The 23,736-nt window shown below is 40.2% G+C and overlaps 1 protein-coding gene across 1 annotated transcript; it reads right to left on the reverse strand.

Annotated features, from left to right (window-relative positions):
• Positions 1–11,220: 11,220 nt before the first annotated feature.
• On the reverse strand, positions 11,221–23,140 carry mrpl3 (mitochondrial ribosomal protein L3). Its single transcript, XM_008421790.2, has 10 exons — positions 22,915–23,140; positions 18,817–18,998; positions 18,635–18,726; positions 17,335–17,433; positions 15,648–15,747; positions 15,501–15,561; positions 14,886–14,997; positions 14,697–14,774; positions 14,508–14,585; positions 11,221–11,420 (listed from the first exon to the last, which is right to left on the reverse strand). Exons 1-10 carry the CDS (start codon positions 23,004–23,006, stop codon positions 11,271–11,273), a joined length of 1,044 nt encoding a protein of 347 aa, XP_008420012.1. The 5' UTR covers positions 23,007–23,140; the 3' UTR covers positions 11,221–11,270.
• Between the last annotated feature and the right edge of the window lie 596 nt (positions 23,141–23,736).

The following is a 23,736-nucleotide window of genomic DNA, read 5'->3' on the forward strand; positions in this document are numbered from 1 at the left end:
ATGTTAATGTGGTACTTTGACTTTTACTTAAGTACATTTTTGACTGTGTATTTGTACTTTTACTTAAGTAAATTTTTTGAGTACTTTCTCCACCACTGGCTATGACCTAACAATTAACTGCAGTATTTTATCAACAACAACAAAATGTTTGCAGTGACAGTCACTGGTAAAACATTCTGAACTTCTTTTTTTCTTTTAATCTTCCAGAAGCCATATAAAAGTTGGTCTTTATTGGCCTGACAGAAGGACAGTCATATAAAATACTCTGAAGTTCACAAACTCTCTATAAAGTAGGCTTTGACCTCCCCCTGGTGGTCAAAGCTACACTCTTTCAGAATGCAGCTCTGTGCATTTAGTCTGGCAATGCAAGGCCACATTAGAAGCTAATTAATTAGATGTCAAAACACACCGGCAGAGCGTTTTGCATGTCTTTACCATTGCTATAATTATGCTTGAAAGCTATTTTTAAATCAAGGCTGCTTCAAATCTTCAATCACTTTGTCATGTCAATGTCAATGTCAAATTATTTATAAAGCACTTCAAAACCAGCTATTAAGTGCACCAAAGTGCTGCACGGTATCCTTAAAACCACAGATAAGAACACATAAAAATGAAACACAATAGATTAAACAGACAGTACAAGTGGATTACAATGTCAGGGCTTCTGTAAAGTGTTCAAGACTATTTGCAGATCTAATGGTGAAGGGTAAGTTATTACTGGCCTGAATGGGTTCTACGGTGTAATGATTTGCACTCTGACCTTTGAAACAAGTGATTTGAGTTAAAGTCTGAGTAGGGCCTTCTGATAGTGCACATAATCTTTCATACAAAACAACAAGTTGAGGGGGGGGGGGACTCATGGCTTGTTTTGTTGATCTCAAGAGGCTTTGCAATTTTCCCACTCAGAATTAGACAACAGAGGTGAAAATACAAGAGGACATGTTCAAGTAAAGAAAAAAAAAAGATGCAAGGAAAGCAAAGCAAAAAAAATAAAATTATTTCATGCAAATGTAAACACTTTGAGAAATTTTGCAGCCAACTCCTCAGAGGAATGCCCCATTTCAAGTGTCCAATCTGCCTGATGTGCATTTGGAGGTCAGTCCGGTGTTTCTCTGCAGAGCCTCATTACAGTGCAGCTAAGGAGAGATCTTGAGCACTCTTTAGTGAGTTTTAAATCAGCTGTTACCATCCACTGCGTTACAGCATGCTTGGACCATGACTGTTTACAAAAAAAACCCCTAAATAAAACGTCTGATGAAATAGATCCTCTCAGTTCGCAGATCCATCGGTTGATTTTTGTAGCGAAATCACTCAAGAGTTTAGTTATTCTAAAGATTACCTCCAAATGAATCATTAGCTTAACGAATACAGGACCTCACACCGTTTCCATACAGCCTTTAGTCCTGTGTGATTTTACCTCGCTCGACCCCCCCGGCCCCCTCCCGCTCCGCCTGTGCAGCTTTTGCAGGATCCTCTCAGCGGCGGTGTTGCTCCACAGCCTGAGCTCGCGCTCCTTTCGGTGGAAGAATATAACATAACCCTCAGGCACTTTGAAACCACTGATCTGCATCCTCATTAGCATTCCCTCTGTGCGGACTGAGGCAACGTGTGCTGATTCAACATGATGCAGTGATAATAGATTTCGTTATCATATAGATATCTGGGCGATCTCTGATGATCCCCCGGTGTGTTTAAAGATCTGTGATTGTGTGTGTGTGTGTGTGTGTGTGTGTGTGTGTGCGTGCGTGTGCGTGCATACTCCAATCCAAGCAGGGCTGAACAGATGATATGTCTGCAAGCTGAACAGATGATTGTGTATTTTCCTACGTGTGATCCGCTCAAGCGTGCTGCCTTTTAGAGACGTCGTCACCGCCTTCTGACAGGCTGTAAAGTATTTTTCCTGACCCAAAACAGATGTAATTTTTTTTTCAGCTTTGCGCCCACTCCGCCCACCCTTCTGTCTGTAGCTCATCCAATGCACGCACACACACACACACACACACACGCAAACAGAGGCACGCTCCCGTCCCCTGAGACGCCTTCATGGCAGATGAATATTCTTATAATTAGTGGAAAACACACAGAGCGGAGGACTGACTGTGTTTCTCAAACATTTTAAGCCTTTGTTTGTTTGGGGGTTTTTTTCATGAAGCTTTTTTTTGTGTGTCTAATCTCATACCCCTTTGAACTTTTTAGCCTTTTGTCACTTTCTCACCAAAAAAAAAAACTTCAATGATTTTATGTAACAGAGCAGAGCGGTGTATAATTTGTATTCGGCCCCCATGAGTCAATACTTTCCACCAACCATTTGCTGCAATAACAGCTCCGTGTTGTTGGCATATTGTCTTCACAAGCTTTGCACATCTTGAGACTCAGACGTTTACGCATTTTTCTGTGCAAACTATCTGAAATTAAGTCAAAATGGATAGAGGGCTTCCGTGAATGACAGCTTTTAAGATGCTTTCAAAGAGCCTCAGTTTGATTTAGCTCTGGCTGTGTTTAAAGTTGTTTTTCCTTCCCCTTTTTCAAGTCCTTTTCACCCCTTTACATGCTTTTTTTTTCTCTAAAGTGCCTTGTATTAAGCTCCATTCATCCTCTGAATCTTACACTTTCCCTCTTCCTGCCTAATAGAAGTGTCCCCCACAGCATGATGCTGCCATTACCATCTTTCGCCTTGGTTATGATGTCTTCAGGGTGTTTTGTAGTGCGACTTTCAACCGCATAAATAACACTTCTAGTACAAATAAACTTTTGATATATGAGGATTACTGACGGCAAATTTTATGTAGTATTTAAAGTTTTATTTAGGGGTGTCAAAAGTGGATGTTCTTGCACGAATGGGCAAAGGCAAAAGTTATTTTGTTTTCATCTGGTTCGCATTCACTCCCTTTCTAATGTCGCCGTGGGTAACTGCCCATATGACCCAATTACAAAACTACCATTGCACATAAGAGAAAAGGGGAGTAACTGTTGGTGCATGCCACACTTTTCAGATCTTTATATTGCTTCACTTCACAATGACACCACTTTGTTTGTCTATCATATAAAATCCCAACAAAACACATAAAAATTTGTGGTTGTAATGTTTTAACAACTATTTTCAAGTTGTAAAACAATTCTTTTTAGCCTCCAACATAATACCAGACCTCCTCCTCAGTCTTTCTTCTTCTTCTCTTTTGATGTTGTCTCCTTTGTGCCCTCCAGTTTCTCTGAATCAGGTTGAATGGCTTGCTGTTCAGGAGCTGTCACTTCGGCTTCATTAGTGGGCGTACAAAGTATCATATCATTTCATTTAAACACACACACACACTATCTACTGTTAACTTTCTGAATGTACTAATTCAATGCCTGAATGTTGAGAAGTAAGAAAAGCTTCCATTTTGCTTGGATCAGGTAGGTGACAGACAGATGGCTGAACAGACTACAGTTGTTTGAGAAACAATGTATGATTTTGAAATGGACTTTTTGTTTGTATTATTCCTCAACAGAAAAAAAGTGGCTGAAATCTTTGGAGACGTGCAAAAAATTGTCCATGTTTCTTATAGTATTACATGCAAAAATGAAGTTTATTTTAGGGTTTTCTTTCACAAACTTGCTTGATTTTATTGTTTTTGTCTTACTGAGACCCTATATGTAGGATTTTCTAAAATGCCAAGGACAGGTCTGTCTTTGATTTTTCTGACTGGAGCACAATATTTCTTCAGGCGTTCTTTTTACCTGTGAAATCACTGGAGAAAAAAAATCTAGGTTTTCTCTAAGAGGTGTTTTTTTTTTTTTTTTTCTTTTTTTTCTTTTTTTTTGGACAGCAAAGACTTTTTCACGGTGCATTCCTGATGCAGGTTAAAGGGTTACTATCTCTATCTGACTGCAAACACCAAACTCTGACAGCTTCTAGAAATGCCCAGACTTTTATATTACATTTGCAATTAATTGTGGTTTTTGCTATTCGGTTTTAAATCAAACGCTGTCCTCCAGGGCTGAATTTCTACAGAAGCGGGCAGAACTAAAACAAGTGTCAGTTGTAGCCGAGTTTCTTTACAGTAGTGACTCATTTCATGTTGAAGATATATATTTTTTTTTAATTTCATGCCAGACTCGTGGGCATACAGAACCTTTTTTTTTTTTTTTTTTTTTTTTTACGTCAAAGGCTTTAAAAAAGTCTGGATTTTGACATGATGACGCAGGAAGGTTCGATATAAAAGAGAACAGCAGGGTTATGAGAGTCAGAATACAAAATGCTTGCATGCATGGTCATGCAACTTTTTACATTTCTAGTTAAATATACAGAATGCATTGTGGTTTAGTATGTATATTTGTCTCATTATGTAAATTTTATAGATAAAAATATAAATATTTTTTTTAAATCATAGCAGCAGAGCTACATATATGATATTGGATTTTTTTTTTCAATGTCAGTATTATTAAATATTACAATGACGGTATCGCTTGCGATAAATCCATATTTTTCTCATTCCTCCCTGGGAATACCTTACTCTGAGAATTGGCATTTGTTGGGTCTTTCGGGAGGATAATGATCCAAAACATACAGTCAATTAAAAAAAACTAAAAAAAAACTGATGTGGATGAGGACTTTTTCAGGTTGCTCTATATCAAGCAATAAAACAAAACAAAACAAAAAAAAATCCAAGCTTAATGCATTTGCACCACTCGACTGCTTGAAGAATGTACTTTTATTTATTTATTTTATTTTTTTTTTTAACTGTTACTTTCCAAGTTTGTTGTTGGAAAAGTTGAATGAAAGGAGCCTTAAAGTTGGAGTTCTGAATGGGAAAAGTCAAAAGTTTGTCACCAACGTTGATCTCAAAATCCAATATGGCTGCCTTGCATATGGAAGTCAGCGGTAGGCACTTCATTTTTATTTCATCAAATGCTTCAAAATATAGAGCAATAGATGTTATGCAACACAGCTAAAACATGGTCTCCCTAGTGATTGAACACTAAAATGAGCAAATCCCACTAGTTTTCCAACATGCAATTCATTTTGGGAATTTCTGAACATTTTCTCCTCTGCCATTTCTCCTTTGGTCAATAAGCTTGTCTATAGATGCTTTGTAGATCTACATTGGCCATCCTGCAAACAATTAATATTAGATTTTATACAGAGTGTTACTAACGGCAACCAAAGGATCACCAGTGACACCTGTAACTGAGTTTAAGATGCTTTTGGGCTGTTGAGTGGAGCTATAAGGACATTTAAGAGACACATTTCTACTGTTTTTATCATTTCAAAAGTTTCTATTAATATCACTCCAAACACTGACTGCTATCCAGCTCTTTCAATGTTTCCAGCGAACTGGATGTGGACACAGTAACTAAGATACTTTAGGATGACAGAAGCAGACTGAGGAACTGACAGTCGTGCTGCCCCTGTGATCGGGTCAAAGAAACAACATCGGTCTGAGTAAAACATTTCTGCTCCGACCTTTTCCGACGGGGCTGCCATTTCCCTCTTCAAAGCCACCATGACTCCCCCTCGACAAAAACAGTCATTTAACCTCACAGCAAACCAAAATTGCTATCCAAGTGCTGCCTGAATCAGTTTGTTTGAGTCGCTGTGAAAAACCGAATTCAAAACTACCTCGGGGTTTTTTTTTTCTCCCGTTTTATTAAATCCGTTTTCCCCCCCTTTTGTTATTCTTCCGCCAAAGAATAAGCAAACATGTCTGACTCTCTCATCTCCTCAGTTCTTGTCTTTTAGTTTTGTCTGAGGCCTTAACTCGTCACGCGGTCTCTTCTCCCTAATTGAAGTGCTCTCCAAGTTTCAGCTGATTCTAAGCGTTCTCGGGGCGGGGAAATTACTTGGGAGTGTTTGAGAGAGAAGGTCGGCCTGAGATTTCGGCCCTGTTCCGACATGATGGATCTACTGCTCCACTTCTGCTGGCTCAACACATGAGAGATCTGATTTCAATTAGTAAAGAGGACGCACACATCTCATCCCCCCCCCCCCCCCCCCCCCCCCCCCCCCCCCCCTCCAATTGCAGCGCGCGCACACTCTCTATCTTACTGTCGCACTCTATCTTAATTGTGACTATCTCTAAATCAGAGATTTAATTAATTATTCATTTATTTACCTCCAGATTCTCTTGTCCAGGGGCTTGTCAGCACTTACACTTGACGGTTGCAACCTTCCTTCTGGGTTTATACAAGAGTCGGTGAGCTGATGAGAACGACCCGCATCTACACACACATTGCGCACACAAACATTAGTGTACGCGTGTGTCTTGCAGCATGAATTATTGAGTGTGTTATTTGAGGGACAGCTGGCTCTTGAGCACATGAACTGCCTCAGTCATGCAGCCGGTCATACAGTGACGGCGAAAAAGAAGAAGACGCCGAGCTAATTTCACTCAGACTTGTATCATTAAGCAATTGCGCCACAAAGTATTTGTGTAAGCACTCGAGTCAATTAATCCGAGAAACTGAGATAAATTCTTTTTTTTTTCTTTTTTTTTTTGCAGCAGCAACCGACGATGAAATTCGTTGTATGAGCCCGTCTTTATTTGCTGTCCGTAAATAGAGTGGAGTCGATTGTGAATTGATTACCCGCTACGAAAGCTCTGCTTCATGCGTAGCACCATGACTCCTCTTCATCATGGCACAATTTTCTTGTTCCATGATAGAGAGTTGCCGAAATTATTGGACTGTTGAGACAAATGTAATCCAGAAGGGCTATTTTTCCTCAAATCAAGTGCAACATCGTGAAAATTGTGTCTGTTTTGGTGCTTCATGAAGCAGATACGTTACTACAGCCTGTGAAAACACGAAACATGTTTCTCGGAGGGTTTGGATTTAGAGCATTAAAAATAGATTGTTGTTTGACAGTATTGCTATTTTATGGCCTAAACAATTATGGGGAAGACTTCTGACTTGAAAGCTGCCTCGTAAAAAGTAAGCGACACTACACCAGAAGTTTCCAAACTGTGGGGACGGATGAAAAAAACAAAAACAAACCATGAACGCTGGGTTTTTACCTTAGAATGATCAACTCTCTGTTATTCCTATGTCAATTTGATACAGTAGGGGCTTCCACACTTCCCATATCTGTGTCCTCTGTCACTTTTATCAGCAGTTAAAACTATTTAATCCGTTGTTAACATGTGGTGACCTGTTTTTCCGAGCCGCCTTTAAACGCAACATGAGCGCTACGACCATAGACATTAATAGTGGCTACGGCGTTCGCACTGGGTTTAGACCCAGTGAAGGAGACCTGCTGCTGCTACGCAAGTGTGTTAGAATCATGGCAGCAAACCAGCAAAACGCAAAGAACTTTTCAGTTTCCCCCCCAAACTAACCCACTGAGTTGAGTAAAGCTGTTGGATGCAGGTAAAGTTAGATAAAAGATGACTAGCTAGCTAATATCAATACAACAACCTTAAACTTAACAAGTAGCCTGTTGGCTACTGATGTTGTTGTTTATGCTCAGCTACGTACATTCATTTTGCCCCCAAAAAAGTCTATCCACCCCCCCTTCCCGCCATTTCTAATCCATAGGGGGGGCCCAGAAAATGTACTTTATTGCCAAAGATGTTGGTTGATTGGAGTGCCGTGCTGGAGCACACTGATGGAAAGTTGAGAGGAAGAAAAAACTGATGAGAATTTTTCATTTTTATTTATTTATTTATTTATTTGAATCACTTCATACTTCCCTCTGTTGTCAATCTTTTCAGAGATGCTGGTTGATTTGTCAGCTGGACTTGCCACCTGCCTGCTCTACCAAAAGTACAAATAAAAGTGCAGATATCTGCTTTTCACGCGGAGATGTCATTCTTATTGATTAGCCTGCAAACTGTCCTGACCTAAGCAAAGAAGAAACACGTCAGAGACAATGATGCAATGCACAACCTGAAGGCCACTATTGAAGCAACCTGGGATTCCTCAACACCTCAGCAGAACCACATGGCACACGGCGAGTATTGAATGCATATGGCGTGCACTTACTAGAGCTTAACATTTTTGTAATACGCATTTTTTTAGTGAAACCGGATTTTGTGTTTCTGTTGGCTGTAAAATGAACAGAAACACATAGACATGCAACACAGCACTAAGGAATCTGAAATTCAGTTCATTTAAACGACGGCTGAAATAAATAAGTTTTCAATAATAATCTCGTTTGCTGAGACGAACCTGTAGCCAGCGGCACTAAATCCAGATCGAGGACAGAAAGTATAGCCTCTTGTTCACAGCCGGCACCACGTTTCCCTTTAAGCTGAGCTGCCGGAGATCCTGCTGTGGCAAGCCCTTCCCACTTGCTCACACCTGCGTCTCCCGTGTGTGTGTGTGTGTGTGTGTGTGTGTGTGTGTGTGTGTGTGTGTGTGTGTGTGTGTGTTGTGTGTGTGTGTGTGTGTGTGTGTGTGTGTGTGTGTGTGTGTGTGTGTGTGTGTGCGTGTCAGCCTCCCACCCACGTTGGTAAATTTGGGTTCCTTCCTTGCAGCACCGCTGGGTGAGAGCAGGGTGCAGCCTTTGGGTCCCCACTTTCCTCTCGGTAGGCGTCCCCATCCTGCCTTCAGATGTTTGGTCTATTAATCTGCATGTGTGTCTTACATGACCTTACAAAAGCCCTGTCTCACTAATTCCCACTCAGTTGAACCCCACTTAAGATCTGAGGCATAAGAGGAGTCAAGAAGGAGGGAAAATCCATGAACGAGGAGCACACGAATGTTGATGCTTATTAAAGACACTCCAGTCCTTGATTTACCCTACGGAAAAAAAACCCCAAAAAACATTAAATCGCTCCATTACCTTGTTAGAAATATTTGCAGTTGCCCATTACTTCTTGTGGGGCGGAGAGGGGGGCAGCTGACATGTAAAATCATCCCGTTTTGCGAAGTTTAAATGAGCCATGTTGTGACTGCGAGGTAAATGTCAGGGGGGGGGTTCAGCCGGAAACCTTCGCCACAAGAATGTGACCGCGGGATGTCGAGTAAATCAATATGGAAGCAGAGGGAGAAGGGCTGAGTGAGGGTGGGTGGGGGTAAAGAAAGAGGTGGAGGAGAGCTGGGGGAGCAGGGGGTTTAGTGCTGCAGGTGAAAAGGAAAACAATGGCAAAAGGAGAAGAAGCAGGAGAGAATGAGAAGAAGAATGACAAGTGGAAGATGAAGCTGGAGGAGGGACTGAGAAGTGTTTTTTGCTTTGTATGTGACTCTTGAGGAGTAGGTCAATCTGTGACATTATCACATTATGTGTGCGTGTGTGTACAATTGTGTAAGAATAGGCCGTTTATACGTTATGTTTTTGCTGCTTTAGTAAAATATTCACTCAGAAGCTATGCTAAATATAATACAATTCTGCAATTTTTGGTTAAAATTGATTTATCCTGGTAAAGATGTATTTAAAAAAAACACCTTAAAATCAATTTTATTGATGTTGGATATGGTGGTCATGGAGACGGGGTCTAATTGTTGTTAGGAAGACTTGTCCATTTCAAGTCGCCACTCTTTGCTGCAGTTTTTAACACCGAGGTTTGAAGATTTATTATGACTTTCCTTACAACTGTTGTTACCATTCGTGGGGAAAGATAATTATGAGACTTCCTCCAGACTTGTCAGAAGAGGGAAACAGAAACATATTGATTGTTGATGAAAGGTTTGGAGACATTTAGATCTAAAGACTTTTAGGGGTGCCCACAAGCTTTGATGAATAAGGAATTACTTGTAAACAATGAATTTTTGACTTTCTACGTGTTATTCTGCATAAACAAAGAAGAAAAAAGAACACTGCAGTTGAAGAATTGTGACACATTTCTTCAACTAGTGCCAATATACCAACCTAGGTTTTTTTCCTGTTAAACATAAATAAATAGTGCCATACACATCTCATTTCCAACCTTGAAAGTGCTCAAAGCTTAAATGAGTTTTGATCCGTTAGTTGATGCCGTTTCCACAACAACCAACCAAAGCACAATAACCAGAAGGTGAGGCATTCATTGGCGTACTTTGTTTTTGTCAAAGTTGTTCAGCTATATGAACTCAACTCTCAGGTCCCAAATCAAGGACGAGTTTGGTTTTCTGCTCTGCTGCTTTAAAAGACGCCGACCTTCCCAACCCACCCTCCAACCAGGAGCCTGACGATGTGCAGGCTCTGCAGAGCAGGACTTTCAAACGATATTATTTCCATTTCAAAGCGCCCGCTGCTTCCTCGCATACCTACAAGCTGTGGCATGTTACACAGAGCAGGATGCCACAAACCGCCTCGTCACTCGCGCTCCTTTGTTGCCTAAATGATAGTTAACCCCGTGGTTGTCCCCCCCCCCCGGTTTCAAAGAGCGAGCTGCTGTGTGCCGTTTCAATTAGGGAGCAGGCGTGGATGCAGAGGCCGTCTGCCGACGTTGCAGGGGTTTCCTGTGAGGCGTCGCTGCCGCTCGACAGCGGTTTCAAACAAAAGGGGGGCCTTGTTACTGCGGCTGTCAATTACACGGCAGATATCCAGAGCAGAGGGGCAGCTGGTTTATATGCAGGCGGCTGAGGATAGAGCTGCTAAACGGCACTAAACAGTTCAGAGGAGGCGATTATGTGATTATTTATCCAACCCACCACAGAAAAACTTTCATCACTACCACACACACATATGGTGTGTGTGTGGTAGTGATATATATATATATCCCAAAATTAATCTCCCTCATCTGTAAACTGCTGAACATGAACACACAAACGCACACTTGAGCGCACAGCGGTTTCTCCTGCAACTTTAATGTTCTCATTTATCCTCTTATGCACAAATGTCAACCTTTGTCAGCCCTCAACTCTGCCTCTCCCTCTGCTGCCCTCCACACCTTCTCCAGCTCTCCCCTCTTCCTTTGTGTTTGCTTCCCATCCCTTACACCCCGTCCACTGCCCTCCTCTTCCATGACAGCTCGTCCTTCTTCTTGTCTGCACTCCACTCACTTTTTCCTCTTATTGTGTTCGGCTCAGCTGCTCCCCTGCCCTCTCGTCTCCTCTCCACCGCGCATAGATATTACACATTTCTCCAACACATCCGGCTCCCTCTTTGTTTTGCTTCATTGTCTTTCCCTTCTTTCTCTCTCTCTCTGCTTGGGGATCCTCTAGTGACATCATCACTCCTACAGTTACCATGGTTTCAGGGTGGAGAGGGACACTAAAAATCATTTTTTGATCAAACACACCGGCTTTGCCGCCGTTACTTTCTTCTTTTGTTTTCTTTTGTTTTTTTTTTTTACGCTCGCCCAGAAACAACGAGGCAGATCCAGGGGTGATTCTTTATTAAAGCATTAAAACACACAGTTACAAACAGGTCAGGTCAGTGTTACGGACGGCTCCGTGTGAACGAACAGGTTGTCATCGTACAGATCTTCGTCCAGGTCGACTTCCTCTTCGGCAAAGTAGGTAGGGAAAGGCGGGTTGAGCAGAGTAGAGCGTCTAGTTGGGAGTACAGTGTCTCTCACCTGCAACGCAAACGCACACACTTAACTAGAAGAACAAAAATCTAATGGAAACATACTGAGCGGCAGAAAATAAAATTTCAAATTAACAGGAGTTTATTACTCAGAGAAGCACATTTGCATCATAATGGCATAAAAAGGTCGAGGCAGGCATCATACTCAAACAAATTCATTAAAAATTTGCCGAAAGGCTCGCTAAGAAGTGCTGAAGTAAGAAAAGATGACAAGCTATTCTTTTTTTTCTGTTCACAATAAATAAACTGGGGAAGTCCCAAACCAATCTCAAGATTCCACTCGGGCATTTTTAAATGATTAGTATTAAGAGTCTTAGACAAAAACTCAACTTCGCACGACTGCTGATGTACCATCTGCTGTATCCATAATGGAAGCCGTGGAAATGCAAAACGTGCTTTGAATTGTAAATGTCTTCAAAATAATTGCTTGTTATCAAGTGAAAGGCTTGTAAAGCTGAGATGCGCCGACACACATCTCAGCTTTTAAAGCACTGGCTACTATGTCATATATTTATTTTATAAATCAAAATTTTTTCCATCAGTTTTTTTTGGAGAGGAAACATTCTGCAACCAGTCTGTTTGCTTCCAGTCAAAAACGGACTGTAATACATATGGTGTAACAGTAGGGGGTGATATGATTGACGTTAACGACATCCAAATCCAAAAGGCTGGACTAAACAGTGGCAGCTCTTGTTTTCCTTTCCACTTAAGCAGCTCTTTGTGCTTCCATTTGGAGTTTAATGTAAGTGTGTGGACAAAGTTAGAAAGATTTAAAAAAAAAAAAAAACAACACCAAAATGACTGAAATGTTCCTGTAGTCCCAGGTATACAAACTAATAGCGTCAATCTTATTGTATTATTCATCTACTCCATATAAACTCACCATAGCTTGGCATGAGAGGTTAAAATGCAACAGAAAATTTCAGTTTTAACAAGCCAAAGAGATTCAGCATCACAAGTCGATATTTAAAGATGCACTGACAAACTGACAAAATCAGTGCTGAGAAGTGCAGCAAGAGTCACAGCCACACACACACTGGTGTTTTATCTTGAGCTGAATCTCAAAGTTTGGTGTAAATGAAATTTGTATCTAAGAAGGGAAGCTTTCTGCCCTAAGCATGACATGAACTGTAGATGCTCCACAACTCAATGACTAAATACCATTAAAAAACAAAAACACAGAGAAGTCGGAGCTACCGACTAACACTCAGCAAAATGCTCCCAGCAGATCAGATAACTCCGATTTTATACGGATCGGGATGTGAGACGAGCGAACGAAGGAGCAGCAACTTGTTACTTGGAAAATGCGATTTAGAAAAAAACAATTTTACTTTTGCAATTATATATTTTCGTCTCTCTTACTTTAACTTTTATTCTCTGCACGTCGAGAGCTAAGTGAAACACAGTCCCGTTTCTTGATTCAATTAGAAATCCTCTGCATTTTTCAAGCAACAAAAGTAGTTTTTTTTTCTTATGTAATCTGTCAAGTTTTAAATTGAAGAAAGAAAAAAAAATAGCTGAATGTGACAATAACAGAAAGGGGGGAGGCATTATTGTGAATTTCTGCGGCTGCTGCTCCTCAGGCTACATTGTTTAGTGGATTCTAACAATGACAAACACTCCACCTGCCAGCGAGGGGACGTGGAAAATGAATGAGCACAGAGGAAGGAGGAGGACCTGCGCTTGAAGCCGTTCTGTTCGAGTGGGGAGATAGTGCCCAGTCACGTAACGCGCGAGGCCATGAATGAAACCTTAGTTAATGACAATGATGGAGAAACTGCCACCGATTGAGGCTAATTTTAAAGCTTCCACTGGATATTCTGTGCAATTTATTGTATTCCAAACACACGAAGCAGCTCAAGGACCCGGGATCACATTGCAGTGTCTGCACACTGCTTTAAATTCATGCAATAACAATGCAAATAACCATTAGATGGTGATCTGCATGATAAACTAGGAAACAAGTGTGTGTGGGGTGGGGGGAAGGGGGTAGTGCAGGAGGGGGACTGCAATGGAAAACCTTCCTTTAAAGTGCCTAAATGCTCATCCATCATATCCAGAAGATGTGATGGATAAACCTTTAGTTTTCCCACATAAATCACTTTAATTTTCCCTTGGCTACACATCAAAGAGACCCTGACAAAGTGTAGAAACTACCGGCTTAAGTGAGTTGCTAATTAGATGTTCAAATAATAAGGATGCAGAAAAAAAAATCTTAGCAGTTAGCTGTAGTGCTAAACGCAATCAATAACTCAGACATAATCCTCATTTGCATTTGGGCATTAAGGTTCATAAGAACAACACAAAAACAACTAACATGTATTTATTATTAACCTGTAGCCTTTGGGGTGTTGCAATCTAAAGGGTGGGTGTGTGTGTGTGTGTATACCAGGTTTTCATGTCTTTACGGGAACCTATTTCTGTCTACAATGTGGGATTTCGGGGACCATTGCTCCTTGTGGGGACATTGTCTTGGTCCCCATGAGGGAAATTGTTGTTTTTGTGTTAGTGGTTAGGTCTGTGATGGTTAGGTTTAGGGTAAAGGTTAAGGTAAGGTTCATGTATGTGATAGTTAGGATTACGGTAAGGGTTAGGCTGCAGAAATTAATGGAAGTCAATGTGAAGTCCCCACAAGTGATGAAAACACAACTGTGTGTGTGTGTAAAATTCAAAGAGCATTTGTATTCATTATTACTTGTCTCCAGATCAAACAAGAGTCCAGGTAAATGCAACACTCCCACACTGATGAGGCGAGCACAACACGCAGGGTAGGGAGATGGATGCTGAGGGTATTACTAACATCGTTAGGCTACACGCTTCCATTTCCTGTCCCATGAGAAATAAATACGCGTGCACCAACACACACACATGCACACACACGCATGCATGCTGCTGACCCGGCACACTGTCAATGAAGATAAATCGCACCATCTTGCAGATGTGACGGTGTTTCACAGGTGCAAGGTCACCCGTCGCAGTCAAATTTCTAAACATGCTGGAGCTGACCGCTGACTTCACACTCCACTTTGTGTGCATGCGTGTGTGGGTGTGTGTGTGAGATATTGTTTTGTTTTACCTTCAGGACGCAGTTCCGGTGACCGGGGACGGTGCCGTGAACGTACAGCACGTTATACTTGGTATTCACCCTCCAAACCTGGAAGGTGGGAATGTGAAAAAAAGCAGATTGGACAAGATTGGATTAATTAAGGAGTGAAGAACAAACAGGCTGAAGGCAGAAATCTCCCGCGCTTGGATTGGCGCTCACCTTCAGTCCGTGCGCCGTGATGTACGTGTTGCCCATCCTGCCAGGCATCTTCTTCCCTTTGAAAACTTTGGCTGGATCCTAGACGCAGATGAATAACACAAATGCTTAAAGTAACAGATAAAGAGAAGCAAACCGCTTGTGCCTTTGTGTGTGTGTGTGTGTCTGTGTGCGTGTGAGTTCATATCTTACCCCTCCTGGTCCGGAAGCTCCTGGTCTGCGGTGAGTTTTGGTTTGACCGTGGCTGGCTGGCTGACCTTTGAATCCCCATCGCTTCATCACACCTTGGAAACCTTTACCGATGCTACCAAAATACACAAGAAATTAACCAATACACACACAATATGGAACCGCAGTTACAGTGCCTTAGGAAAGCCTATCCATGTTAGAATGGCCTAGTCAAAGTCCAGACCTAAATCCAAATAGAAAATTAAAACTCTCCATCCAGTCTGACTGAGCTTCAGCAACTCCTCAAAGAATAGACAAAAAACTGATAGCTGTAATTGCAACAGAGAGGTTTTCTAAAAACAACTAAATCACAGGGGTTGGATATAAATGCACACCGCACCCTTCAGATTTTCATTATTCTCTTTTCTCTCCAAATTACACACACATCTTGTTAGGTATGCATACTCTTTCAAGGCATTCCAAAGGATTTAAGTAGATTAGTTGGTTCAGTGAAGAACGCTAATTAGACAACAGATTTAAATTTGTATGTAAAGTGAAATTTGCTTAAACAAATTAATTGGCAAGAACTGGGAAAGAGAGCAACAAAAACCCCCAACAAAAAACAAAAACCAAACTCACGATTTAGCTGTGACGTCTACATATTGGCCCGGACGGAAATGTGCTGCATACAGAGGAGTGCCTTTACACGAACGAGACAAAATAAAGGAGTTAATATCCAGAATTCCAGCTGAGTGTATAAAAGCAGGAGCAAATTCCTACCCATACCTGGTTTAATGATCGCATTGTCAGACACTTTAAAGATGGTGACTTTCTGCTTAGGGGGAACTCCTGCATTCCTGAACATCTCCATTTGTTCCTCTGACCTCTGCCGATCATTGTGATGGGAAGAAGAAGAAAAAATCGAGATTGATGGAAAGCGGCAGGAGAAGTAGGAAGCAGTGAGCAGCAACAGTTGGACTTTTAAAATATACCATCATCCTGTTACGTCTGTATGGGAGCCAAAGAGACACGCTTGCATGCAGACGCAAGCAGTCTTGGCAGCGAGAGTCTCTCTGACATTTGCTTTCGCTCCCCTCGCTCTCAAACTCAGCGCCTCCAATCACTCCAGAACTCTCCCTCTTCCCTTCTGTTAACTGGAAATCAGTCTGCCAAAGCTGCTCCCTCCAGCTGACGCTGACTGAGGAGTGATTTCTGCTGTGAGGAGGGTTTGAAAGCCTCCCCACTGAAGCCCTGACACTGATCCATCAGGCATCCGTCGAGCCGCAATGAATAAATTGCACCTTCGTTTATTCAAACTTGTACCGCTGTATTTCCATCTCCCAACAATTAATTTCTTACCGTACACACACATTGGCTATGAAAAACTAATTTTTTAACACGTCCTCCATTCGTGCACGGGACAGAGGATGGATATGCTGTGTATGTTTGCAATGTGAGAAAAATGGTACCAAAAAACAGTATTCAGTCATTCAGGTTATCTGGTTTTGAAATGCTTTTTTTAAGGAATTCTTGGAATTGAAATTAAAAATATTTCAGTACTAAAGCAACTTTTTTATTTTAACTGGGACAGAAGTAATTGGACTCCAACAAGTTTAACATGAAGTTAGTTATAATCAGCGACTAGATTGACTTTAAACAGGCTTAAATGAAAATTGAAGCTTGACATAGTTAAGAGAATGAAAGTTAAGATCCACTCACTGGCCACTTTATTAGGTACACCTTACTAATACTTCAACTTGTCATCTTCATCAGGTCCAGATGCCTAAAGCTATTGCGCTCCGTCCATGTGACTGACAGATTAACTTTGTGGTAACAAGCAATTACACCAATATACCTCATAAAACGGTCGATAGATGTACACTACGCTAAGGTCGAATGCAACAATAATTTCCTGCGTCTTCATTCGCTCAGAGGCCAGGAGCGCCTCAGGAATTCTGTGGTTTTGCAGTCACCAGCAGAATATCTGGTGTTGCTGAGATGCCTTCACGAAGGAGCAGCGACTCCGGAGGGAAACTAAAACGGGCAGATTGCGAAGCAGAAGCTCGTCTTTTATTTTGGGATGGCGCCAAATCAGCTCTGTGGGGAAAGACTAATAAAGATGCGTAAAGCGGGGATTAAACAGAAGCGACGAGAAGAAGCCTTAAACAAAAGTATGGTAATTCAGGAATTCCAGGAGTCGCATTCGTTATCGCGTTGCAAACCGAGTCCTTTAGAGAATTTCAGGAGACAGATGAATAAGCTGCTGGATTTCAAAAACGTGCTGTTGTGTCTTTTTGAAGAGAAAAAATAAACAAATATATCACATCAGTGTGTTGCCAAGAACAAGAGCAACAACAAATGTCTTATGAACAGAACCAAAAGAAAGCCTCAATAAAAGTACTCCATTCCATTTTGCACACAATTCTCTAAGCAGCACATAAAATGCTGCGATTCTGACAATTTCAACACTTACATGGAACGGTGACACGTTCTTCCCTCCTACTACAAGAGCAGCACTGTGTCCATCAAACTCTTCTTTGGGGAGACACTTTATTACGTGGCAATCTTGCACCTGGGAGACAATATTGCAAGAAAACTCAGGAAGACAATGTCAGCAAAGCGTCTGATTAAACACCTGCCTGATTGCAGTTTGCACTGCTGCTCAGCCTGGTCCTTGTGAGCAGTGGACATAAATAGCTGAGCAATTAGACAGAAGTCCCTGTTGTAAAGCGTTAATATTCATCCACAGGGTTAATTTGCTCTCCCAGCAATTGGTTTAATCTAAACGGACGACATCAAATCACGACACACATGTGCCTCCGTATGCAATGCGTTACATGATGCAATAAAAACAGATTTTTTTTTTTTTAACAAGTTAAAATGAGCCTCTAATCCAAAATATGTAATTAAGTAAGCAAAGCGAGTATGTAGGTACAGCTAATTATATAGCATCTTTCAAGAAAAATCTTGAAGCGCTTCAATAAACAGATTTAAAGAGAGGCATTTTTTTAACGCCCTGATAAAAAAAACATGTGGCGATACTTTCAAATCACGAACACAAACTAAAAATTGTAACGTATTTTACATAAACCCCAAATGTTGCAGCGGGAAAGTGAATTACTTGTACAAACTGAATGGGCATTTTCTTTCAACTGGAACAAAAGACGAAAAAATAGGTAGATTTTGAATTCACCAAGATAAAATATTCATATCTTGCTTATTTAATTTGTCCACTTTGCAATCATATTTTAAGGTATTTTCTCAGTATTATACTTGAAGTGTACTGTACGTACGCCTTATATAAAATACATATGTACTTACTGTACGGTAAGCCTATACATGCACATATTCTATATGTTACTACCCACTGCAACCTAACATGCTGTACATGTTTAAGCCGCTTTGTAAACTCTAACATTTCAATGCTTTTAAAGTTGAGCAGGACGATCCTGATACGATCTTTCCAATCTACTTTAATAAGTGCTGGTGGAACACGGTGTGCCCAATGAGCAGGCTGCCTGCGCTGCCGTTTAAACATTATCAGAAACACCTTTCACAAAGGCAGACTGTGGAACAATCAAACAGAGCATGAAGAGATGCTTTCATTGTTATATTTTCCGTTTTTAGTGTCAGTAAAGCCAGTCATTCTTTCAAAGAAAATTGGTTTTGTTTCTTTTTTTTTTCCCACCGTTGCTCATTTCCCTTTAGATGACAAGAATTCACGCTTATTTTGATGCAAAGCAGACATAAAAAGTGGGGTGTTTTTTAACTACCTGCAACAGCGTGACTACATGTCTTTCTCCTGTAGTAGTCCAGATAGGAGCCATCCCCAACTTGACAGCGACTAACCCAACTCGGCGACTTCCTGCGGAGAGGACAGATGAAAAGCTGGTGAGGACAGCCGATGGGAACGGCGGTCCTGATAAACGGAGCGCTGACCGATCACGGCTCCTACCTTCTGTCCAGTCCTGTCGCGGCCAGGGCTCGTCTCTGAGAGGGTTGAGCTTTGCGGCTGTCTGTTTTCTGTATTCCTCTGCCATGAGGTTTCTCAAGTACGTCTGGTTGTCCTCTGTGAGGTGCTCTTCAAACCACGTCGTTTTCTTTAAAGTCCTGACGCAACCCAACAGCTGGACGGGGCTGAAGGAAAGAAAAGAAAGATTCTGAATCTGCTTTAATTCACAAGATTTTGTGCATAAACAAGGAATTTCACATGATACCTGACAATGAACATAAATATATGAACTTTCGAGGAGTTGGAAGATAAAAACGAATATACATCAATATGCACGCCAAATATCTTGTGAAAAATAGTGCAAATACACTTTTCTTGTTTTAGAGCTGAGTAGATGATTAAAGTGGCTTCCTGGTGTTTGTTGTGTCCATCAGAGAGAGACTGTGGGGAGAAGTAGTCTAAACAGTTAGTGTCCAGGATGTGTGGGGTCTGTAGGGATTTAAGCTGCCCCTAACAAGAGGCAAGTTGCAATATACTGAAATAAATAATAATAAATCACTGCTTCCATTTCAGATTATTACAGCTCAACAAATCAGTCATTGACTAAAATCAGGCGTGCTGAAGCATGAGCGAATCTAAAACATACAAGGCAGTGTACCACTGGGAAACACTGTCCTAAAGCATCCCTAATGAAGATTATACCATTTTATTTTTAAAATACAAAATGATCACTGGTAGACATCCAAGCAAAATTAATGAAATAAAAAAAAACAGATTTGAAATGACAGAACTTTAAAAATTTAATTGAATATTAAAATTTGCCCCAAGAACAGAAACGTAGATATTGAGTAAAATATTCCAAACCAGACTCATACATTTAAATCAGGGTTTGAAATGAAAAAAATCTCGCTGCTCCCTTTAAAAAAAAAAAAAAAAACGTTCAATTTGACACACAAACCAAACAACAATCATTCTTCAGACCTCTCAAGATTGCTTTCTACATTTTTGCCAGACACTTTCAGACACCAACCTCTTCCTGGGCCTCATCAACATCCTCCGTAATAAAAGCAGCCTCAATACCCCAAGGTACTAGAAATCATCTGTGCATGTAATGGAAGGATACACAGTGCATCTGGAGGGTGTGGCCTCAGTACCCCTGTGGGAAGCGGTGTGCTATGTGCATACTTCCATGAAATCTGGTAGTTCTGCCAAAAAAACGCTGTACTATTTGTAACCAATTTAAAGTTGAGCCAATGTTCAACATTTCAAACTCCAGGTTTATCCCTGTAAATGCCTGTTCATTTTCTAACTTAGAAGATTCCTGGAATTTTGCTGCCATAGAAACAGGAACACATCATAGAAGATAACCACCACCGGGAGACTAACTTCTAGCAACTAATTTCCAGCTGTCATTGTGATTTAATTGGTGGAGAGACCAGTTAAAATATCTATTAAAAGCTTGTGAGGATGACCTAATATCACAGACAAATTGATTATCCAGAAAACTATAGATTATGCCATTAAGTTACACAAGTACCATCCAAACTTCCCTCATATTTAAACATACAACTTACATTGCTTCAGATCGAAAACATTCTTTGCTCAAGTAAAGCCAGTAAATGAAAACAAAAAACAACTGATATCTTCTGAGTACAGCCCTAACTCATTAAGTCTTAGGACGGTTTTCTCATCCCAACACGTCTTTAGTGTCTGAGCATTTTCGAGACGCTTGGAAAAAAAAAAAACATTTAAAGCAACAAATCTCATTAGACGACTGGAGGTGGACAGTTCCAGGGCTCTGGGCTGGGTAGGTGTCCCTTCTGCGGCACAACTAATTGAACTGGCTGAATTATCTCCTCATTTTTGTCATAAACTTCTGCAGGAGCCTGATAATGGCCCATTCATTTCAATTTGGAGAGAAACTTCTAAAGTATCTGAAACACCGGTCCTCCAGGACCACATTTGCTTTTAACCTGCTTTTACATGCGCAGTGATTTCAGCGAGGTAATTCAACCCGAGGGTGTCTTAAAGCAAGTCTTGAAAAGAAAAGAAACACCCCCCCCCCAAAAAAAAGACAAAGAATCAGAAAGCCCTTAGGTGCAACATTCAATATGCAGAGGAGGTGAGTAGAGAAAGATTTCTACTGAATAATAAGTTTATAACTGATTACAGTGTTGATTTGTTTTTGTATCTCGCTATTCACATTTTCTTTGACTTCATTAGGGGAGAATTATGTAAACACAATTTCTGTTGCCATTTATCCGCTGATTAGCAACAAATAGTGGGGAGGTGGGAGGAGAGTAGCATTATAGAAGTCTTTCACAGCTTTTTCGGGCTGGTTTTCTATAAGAAGGCTTTTAAAAATGCTGATCAGAAAGCTGCATTAGAAGCAATTTTATCTCACTAAACCGTATGAATAAGTCATGGGCACAAAAAAAAATGTATATGCAGTCTTTCTGAGCTCATTACACAAATACAAGCATCCAAGATGGATTGCAAAACAGGTTTAGCTTTTCAGAGTTTAGTGTGAGTAAGTGTGTCAGCACAGTTTGTCACCAAAAAGATGAACTTTAATGACATTAATGACATGAGTCATTACTGCTGAGCTATTTGAGTCCTCTCCGCTAACTGTGTGGCCGGAGTCAGATTTATACAAAACACACACCTATATTTTAACAGATTGCTTTTGTCTATTGCCATTTTTTTTTAAGTAAGAGCTTTATTTTTGGCACTTTATACATATATTTAAGTCCAAAACTGGTACTATGTTACTCCTTTCCTTTTTAGTAAAATTTATATAAAAATTAATAGTAAAAATGATTGTACTTTTTTTCTTTTTCAAAATCACCTGCCTTTTTTCAATTTTTACTGTATTAAACGGGTTAGTTTTATCTTTCCAAATGCCAACCTGACTTCCTCTGAAGTTAGTTTTTTGTCATTTTATACCACTTCGTTGTCTCCTAACCCCATTGAGAACCTGAGATTTTTCTTAAACATGATATTTACAGTGAAGGAAAACAGTTTGCTGTGCAAACTGGTGGCCATAGTTACTCTACAAGCTGATCATAAGCTAATCAGAAAACTAACAGACTCCGGGAATGAACAGCTCAGGTTGGGTGTTGAAAAGAAAAGCATCAAAATTGGTCACTGACTCTTTTTGAAATAGCAGAAATGTTTATTTGTACAGTTTGAGTTGTATGTTCATTATTATCTAATTCAGAATAAGTCTACATAATAGTGCTTGCCCAATAACTGTGCACACAGATATTTTTCCCCAACAACAATGTTGTTGGGGAAAAATTGTTTATATTCAGTAATAAAACAACTGTGCAAACATTGACATCAGAAACATTTTTCAAGCAAAGGCTTTCCATAATATAAAGACTTTTTAGATTATCCGTCTAAAAATCTGGAGGCAAGTCCTTCAATCTGATTACAGAGATGTGCTGTTTGAGGCTTTTAATGTGCTTGGGAACTAAATCAAGGCATGTAAAACCCGAACATAGCCCTGGAAGTTGGATTCTTAAATGTAAAAACTGCTCACAGCACTCCTTTTGGTTGAATTATGGTTATATTTTATGGTTCAAATCCGTCCGGAATTAAGCAGAGGGATTAATTTCAAAATACATTATTAATTCTTCTGGAAACTGGGGCAGCAGCTTAAATACTGTTATTAATAAATTCCCCTATCAAATAAATAACCCCCACGAAATAATTAAACATTAATTTCGTTTGTTTTTATTTCATGAGTGAGTATATTTATGTGATTAATTATTTAATATTTATTTCATTTTTAATTATATAGTTCTTAAATCAACGGCATCATAGGACTAATGAGTGTTTATAGCTCTGCTATTATAGCTGTATGTTATAGCTAGTAATTTCTGACAGAATAAGTGTTCAGTTTTATGTTACAATAACTGGCGATATGGCTGAAAACATATTTCAGTATCCCAGCCCCAAACATTGACATATCTTACAATCCCAATACTATATTAAATGTTAATGTAAAAAATTTTCTGTGTTTTCACCATAAATAGACTCGCCTTCAAAGCAATCAGGGATGAGTTCTTAGCACAATTAGCCAGTTAGCATCTTTACCTTTCAGCAGCTGCCCGAGGAGAAATTAGCTGTGCTCCCCGCTGGAGAAGAAGCCGACAGCCCAACTTTGCCAGCATCTTCATTCTTCGCATTCATTCATAAATCTGACACCAGTAAAAGTAAATTAAGTTATGCTATCGGTTTAAACATGAAAACACATGCTTTCGTCTTCGTCCACTAACCTAATGTCACCCCTAGCATTTCCGGTACGTTAGCAAAATAGTTCCGCGGCACTGCGGTCAATGCAAAAGGTTCCGTATCACATTAGAAATGCACAACAGCGGTTTAAATCTTTATCGCTTACTTCTGAATCCAAAAATATAATAAACATTGATGCTAACAATATGCAGCTTTAGTTTCACATAATTTTATTTTTACATCTCGTTATTATGTTGTACTTTGGATATAGGTATTCTTCTTTCTTTTGTGTTATTTTCAATAATCCTATGTTGACACTAGTGTTAAAGTCAAATAAAAGTTGAAAAATAGAATTGACCATTTGCAACTGGTTTGAAATAGATTAACTTATACGCTCTTAGGTCATCATTACTGTTTCCAGGCTATTCTCTGAATAAGAAATAGATGTCGAGTGGTCTTCTGTTGAATACTAATTGGCCTTTTCACAGAATGAGACATTCATAGAGTGTACCCAAATGACAGACTAAGTTTAGTTCCCCCTAATTATCTGTGTGGAGATTGGTGCAATAATTTATTCTTGCATATGTATTATCTGCGTGGGAGCTAGTGAATGAATATGTCGTCTGGAAAGGTGTCAGTTGTGTTGGCAGTGTTAATTATAGCAAAGGAAATGTGTACAAAGTG

The sequence above is a fragment of the Poecilia reticulata genome, linkage group LG11 (assembly GCF_000633615.1).
Source record: "Poecilia reticulata strain Guanapo linkage group LG11, Guppy_female_1.0+MT, whole genome shotgun sequence".
NCBI classification, from domain to species: Eukaryota; Metazoa; Chordata; class Actinopteri; order Cyprinodontiformes; family Poeciliidae; genus Poecilia; species Poecilia reticulata.

What these genes read in the sequence shown, in the direction of transcription:
- mrpl3 (XM_008421790.2), bottom strand. Translation starts at nt 23,006, where the DNA reads ATGCGAAGAATGAAGATGCTGGCAAAGTTGGGCTGTCGGCTTCTTCTC. An exon ending in AGAACGTGTCACCGTTCCAT is followed by an intron (nt 15,748 to 17,334) that starts GTAAGTGTTGAA and finishes AATGATCGGCAG; the next exon opens with AGGTCAGAGGAACAAATGGA. An exon ending in GTAGACGTCACAGCTAAATC is followed by an intron (nt 14,998 to 15,500) that starts GTGAGTTTGGTT and finishes GTATTTTGGTAG; the next exon opens with CATCGGTAAAGGTTTCCAAG.